The 5,740-nt window shown below is 30.9% G+C and overlaps 1 protein-coding gene across 1 annotated transcript; it reads right to left on the reverse strand.

Annotated features, from left to right (window-relative positions):
- Positions 1 to 3,224: 3,224 nt before the first annotated feature.
- Positions 3,225 to 4,599, reverse strand: LOC139506742 (GTP-binding protein RAD-like). Its single transcript, XM_071295529.1, has 3 exons — positions 4,594 to 4,599; positions 4,007 to 4,184; positions 3,225 to 3,573 (listed from the first exon to the last, which is right to left on the reverse strand). Exons 1-3 carry the CDS (start codon positions 4,597 to 4,599, stop codon positions 3,299 to 3,301), a joined length of 459 nt encoding a protein of 152 aa, XP_071151630.1. The 3' UTR covers positions 3,225 to 3,298.
- Between the last annotated feature and the right edge of the window lie 1,141 nt (positions 4,600 to 5,740).

Raw genomic sequence — 5,740 nt, forward strand, 5'->3', positions numbered from 1 at the left:
GTCTATTACTAATAAACTAGTAAATAATTTTTTTTATGGGTCAGCTGAAGCACGTCTCAAGGTGGGGGGATTTTCTCGCTGTATTAAACACCCCTTGGAGGCTTTCGACTATTTTCTGCTCTTTCGTGGGGTTTGTTGTCTCTTTGACACATTCCCATTTTCCATTCTCAAATGTATAGGACAGTTTTGTTTCCGTTAGTTTTGTTTGTTGGTGTAACAGATTGTTTGATTTTGTATGATTTCATTAACTTGCTCCTTTTTTTCAATTCATTCGGTGCTTCTGATAATATTTAATCTTCTCACTTCAAGTCATTTCCAACGATCTTTATTCGAGTAAATTGCAATGACAAAATATTAAAAGTTATGTATTATCACGATGTGATATTAGAGGACAAAAACAAGTCAACAAATGACGCAGTCATTATCATATAAACTATCAATTTCAAAATAACATAAATGATTTCAGCTGTCCTTTCAAAATATGGAATTTATGTAAATTATTTTGCACCGCTTGGATATTGTGTTTGTCATGACGATCGAAAAGTTTATTTATACCTGCGCTTGCCGAAATGTGAAAAGATTTAGCATATTACCCACACAGATTTGCTCTTAGGTGTTATATTCAACAAAAATCAGAAAATCCCCCGGACAGAAAGGGTCAATTGTCTCTTAATCTTTGTTAGGATTTCGTTTTTTCGTCTAAATTTGTATTTTGAATGTACCCTTAATGGTTCGCTTTAAATTAATTGACATGCGTCCTTGATTATGTGAAAGTTAATGAATGTACTAAAATATTTTCTAATGTTCAATCATTACAAAAGACGTGATAAGAAATACCAATAGCTGCACAAACATTTGATTAGACACACAGGGTGTAAACAACCTTTATAATTTAGGTTGAAATAGGTGCAGATAACAAACTGACCATGTAAAGGACTTCACAAACTGTGTTCTTTGTTCACTCTCTCCCATACGAACTATTGCAAGAGGTGTATGTAGTTTGTCCTTTTTTTCGACACATGCCATCTAAAATTTTAATAAATTATAGCAAAATATGGCCTACGCTTACTTAAACGAGTATTCACGCCCCCCCCCTTTTTTATGCATGTTATGTCCTTGGTGAATATTTGTCTCAATAACAATCCTACAACAACTCCTTATTTTCATATTATATATACACAATGTTTTTATATGTATATATCTATCAACTAAATAAGTGTTGTCCTTGACAATTGAAATTATTATTCGTATATAAATCATTCTTAGCTTACAATGCGACAATAAATGTTTAACTGGTAAAATCAATAAGCGTTTAAGGCATGTGGTCCTAGAAAGTTTTGTTAATTTGTCTTATTTAGATTAAACGCTCGTCTGAATCATTACAGCATATGCATGATAGTTCTCAAGTTATAGCATAAAGTATGATAATTTCCAATATTTTCAATAGGAGTATAGTTTAAACCGTAAGGTCTTCTATTTACACCATAACCGGAGATGGAATAAAAAGAGACAATGCCTGAATTGGTGGCCAATGTAGGCCAATGTTAATTAGGTTTTTCGAATTAAACAATATGCCGAAATACGCTGCTTAATAGCAAAATGTTTGAACGTGAAAAAAAAACCAACAGAGTTGATCCTGTGTCAATTGAAATCATACCTTTTTTTTGTTAGAAGAACTCCTTATCGCAAATTATAAGAAAGAAAATTACAATCATTCTTTAACGTATACTTGTTTGTAAAAACTGATCATGTTTTATATCATTAATTCATATGTTAAGTTCCTATTGTCTATACGTTGAGCAATGCAGTTTGATGAAGGTCACATAATAACTTTGAAGACTTCTGACCAAACATCAAACTAAGGGACATAATCATAAGGAACTAAAAAAAATTGGATCTTTAAGGATAATATATAAGTTCGTAAACGAAGGATGTGTGGTGTTTTATTATTGATCAGCTGAATACAACATGCTTCCGAGTTTCAAAGGGTGACTTGTTTTAGTTTACTTTAGTTAAAACATATTTATTTATAGTGAATTGGAAAACAAATTATTATGACAATATTATATAAAAATTACTGACAAAACGAACTGCTGATTTTAAGAGTTGTTTCTCTTAACCTGGGTCTGCCGCCACCTTAATTTTTCAATGAGTTTTGATGAATTTTACAAGTTCAGTTGACACATATGTTGAAGGTTTACTAGTCCTGAACATTTTTAGTCGTTATGATAAATCATATCTTTATGTTTGGTAAAAAATACTGTTGTGATATTAAATGGCCACGTTTTTAATCTTCCTTATACGGAGATGAGAGTACACAATTCGCCATAGTAATATCAAACGATCTCTATGATTGTAAGGTTCAGTTCCACACGCTAAACGAAGCAACATAACGTATTAAACAACAAAACATATATCAAAGTCCGTTAGTTTCATAGTCTTTGATAGTTATTGTAGAGTTTGTACTCATATTTTTATTAAATGGATCCCTAGATACCAGGCGTATATAAAACGTACACCAGATGCACGTTTCGTATAAATTAAAGTGGATGAAAGGTACCAGAGGTCCATTCAAACGTATAAGTAAAAAACAACAACGCCATGGCAAAAAAAAAGCCCAACAGACTCAGGACGGGTACTCAGCTCCTGCTCCACATATGGCACAGTCGTGTCGCTCATATAAGTAAGCCAGTAATAAGTATAATTCGGGAAATCACATCCGGGAACTAAGGTATATCATAATCTTTTTGAAAATAAAACATTCTCATCTTCTAGTTTGTTTTTCATTTATTTTTTAATATTTTCATTCGTAACAATATAAAAGTTTAACAGTATTTCATAAAAAAAACAATTCATGGTTAAACATTAAACAATAACGCAATACAATTGCCATAGTTGGTTGCATATATACAAATCGCAAAAAGATATTTAAGGAAAGTAATTATATATCAGCCATTTCAAAAGTTATGCATTTAACACTTGAGATCAGATAAAATAAGAAATACAACAGTTCCAGTCCTATCAAAGTATGCTCAATCAAGGGCTAAATACCTGACCAATATGTCTACAAAAAAACTGAAAATATGGCACTTTCACTTAACATTTTTGGTTTTTTTTTTTGTTTTACATTCCTTAACCACAAATCTTAACATAATATTTTCAAAACTATTTGCATATGAATATGAAATTGATGGTTTAATTATATGTGTTTTAAGTATGTTCGTTTACGTTTGTGTTCCTGCAAACTACAATTTTACTTGTATAATGTTCATATAATTCAATTGAATATGCAACAAAATCATAGGTTAAATAGATTTTCACATTGTGATAACGGATTTGATGAACGTCTTACGATTTTACTGAACAGTCTTTTTGCTCCTTTAACATGTTTAAGTAGAGAGTGCTTTTTTCCTGTGACTTGTGTCAAAATAGCTGCTTGATGGATGGCCCCTGGATTAAGCTTCAGTTTAATTTGTTTTAACAATCCAACTAGTAGTTCGTCAACTTTGTGGTTTAACACAGGTGATGTTTCGATGTATTTACATTCAAATTCTTTTGCAAGCTTGTGTGCTTCTGAAAAAATAATAATACATAGTTAAAACATTATGCGTATAAACAGACTCATAAACCTCTGTCGTAATATATTCAAAAAAAAAGAAGATGAAGTTTGATTGTTAATGAGACCACGCTCCCATAGGTACTAAATGACACCGAAATTAACTACCATAGATTACCGTATGACCTCCAACAATGAGCAAAATCAAGTCCGCATGGATAGCTATTAAAACTCTTAAAATAACAACTGTTCAAAAGAGAAACTAAATGACTCATATATGTACAAAATTATTAACGAAAAAAACAACTGTTTAATTGGACTTTGTTAAATATTTTGCAATATATACATAGTAAATTTTAAATAAACATATTTCCAAATAATTTCATTTATACAGAATGAAATAAAAAATAATAAATAAAGTGTAGCCACATTCATGACAGAATATCTTACGTTCTTTGGTAACTTTTCGTTTCCTGACTAAATCGATTTTGTTGGCAACTAATATTATTGGTCTATCACTATAGAGTTCATTACGTAGATATTGTAGAAAACCCTCTGCTATTGAGAAAGAATCGCTATCGTGGACGGAAAACACAACAACATAGGCATCCGCTGGTAAATCTTCGTCCTAAATAAAACAATAAATAATATAAGAAAAAACATTTTAATTTTTCCATGTCTTGATGAAAAAGATTCGTGCATATTTTGATTACATTTTGGAAGTAAAAACCAGTCTTCAGATATCGATATTGATATTCGTGAATAATCAAAAGTTGATATCGTCTTTTTTGTGTGTGTTTATGATATAGCACAAATCAACGTCATCTCAATTGTTATGCTTTCCTTAAGTTTCTTGAAAAAAAATATATTAGTGCTAGTTTCTAGTATATCATTCTTTTGTCATTCGATAAGTACAAACTAGACATTAATATCTTCCAGTCAATGTATGTATACATATACAGAATTTCACGAAATCGGCATCGAGAACAAAACATAACAATAAAGCATAAAACAAAAGATAAGTTATACTTACATACTGTCATACTAAATACAATTAAATTTGTGCACTATAAACAAATTTTCAAACAATTAATTCCAAAGCGCTTTTCAGTTTACAATGATAAACAAACCTTATTCAATGACATACAAAACACAGATGTACACGATTTCGAATATCATGCGATATTTATACTATTTAATAAAATTAACGGTACCAATTTTCTTGCACCAGATGCGCATTTCGACAATACATGTCTCTTCAGTGATGCTCGTGGCCAAAATATTTGAAATCCAAAGCTTATATAAAAGATGAAGAGCTATAATCCAAAAGGTCCAAAAAGTATAGCCAAATCCGTGAAAGGAATCAGAGCTTTGCATGAGGGAGATACATTCCTTAATTTATAATAATTTCTAATATTTTGTAACAGCAAATTTTAATAACACAAAAAATCCGTATTTTCATGCCAGTACCGAAGTACTGGCTACTGGGCTGGTGATACCCTCGGGGACTAATAGTCCACCAGCAGAGGCATCGACCCAGTGGTATCAATAAAATTAACGGTACCAATTTTCTTGCACCAGATGCGCATTTCGACAATAAATGAGAAGGTTATGTGAGCACGTGATCGTCAGTTATAAAAGATGTTCATGTCAGTCATCGATTGGTTAATCGAATTTTTTTCTTAAGGAATTGATTCCGCGCAGCATGTACATGTATTATGTTGCGTTGGAGAAAATCTGTTTTGATAACAAAATAAGAACAACTGTACAACGCTTTGTAAAATAAAACAGCAAGTTATATGTATATACAATATTAAGAACATATCCGTTATCATCTGTGAATTAGATGTTCCATTTCTATTTTGTTTCAACAGGTGAAGATAAAAAAAAAGGTCCACAATAAGATCAAATGATAAAAAAATTGTTAGATTAAAAGATTAGTAACAGATAATAGATGAAAGCTATTCCAGTTCTTTGTGTAACGAATGTGATAGTACATGTAGTATTTGATTTTAACCTACTAAACTATAATAAGAATGGAGAGACATATATTAAGTCTGTGTAACATTACTTATAAACTGTTATTCAATTAATCGTTCTACGTAACATGTAAACAAACTGTTTTTAAACTATTTGTTTCGTCAAATCTGTAGACAAATTGTTTTTCAGTTATTCAGTCCGTCA

Source organism: Mytilus edulis, unplaced genomic scaffold (genome assembly GCF_963676685.1).
Source record: "Mytilus edulis unplaced genomic scaffold, xbMytEdul2.2 SCAFFOLD_1596, whole genome shotgun sequence".
Classification (NCBI taxonomy): domain Eukaryota; kingdom Metazoa; phylum Mollusca; class Bivalvia; order Mytilida; family Mytilidae; genus Mytilus; species Mytilus edulis.

Excerpts from the sequence above, each read along its gene's own strand:
- LOC139506742 (XM_071295529.1), bottom strand. Across the intron at positions 3,574-4,006 it reads ACGAAAAGTTACCAAAGAAC|AAGCACACAAGCTTGCAAAA; the intron begins GTAAGATATTCT and ends TTATTTTTTCAG.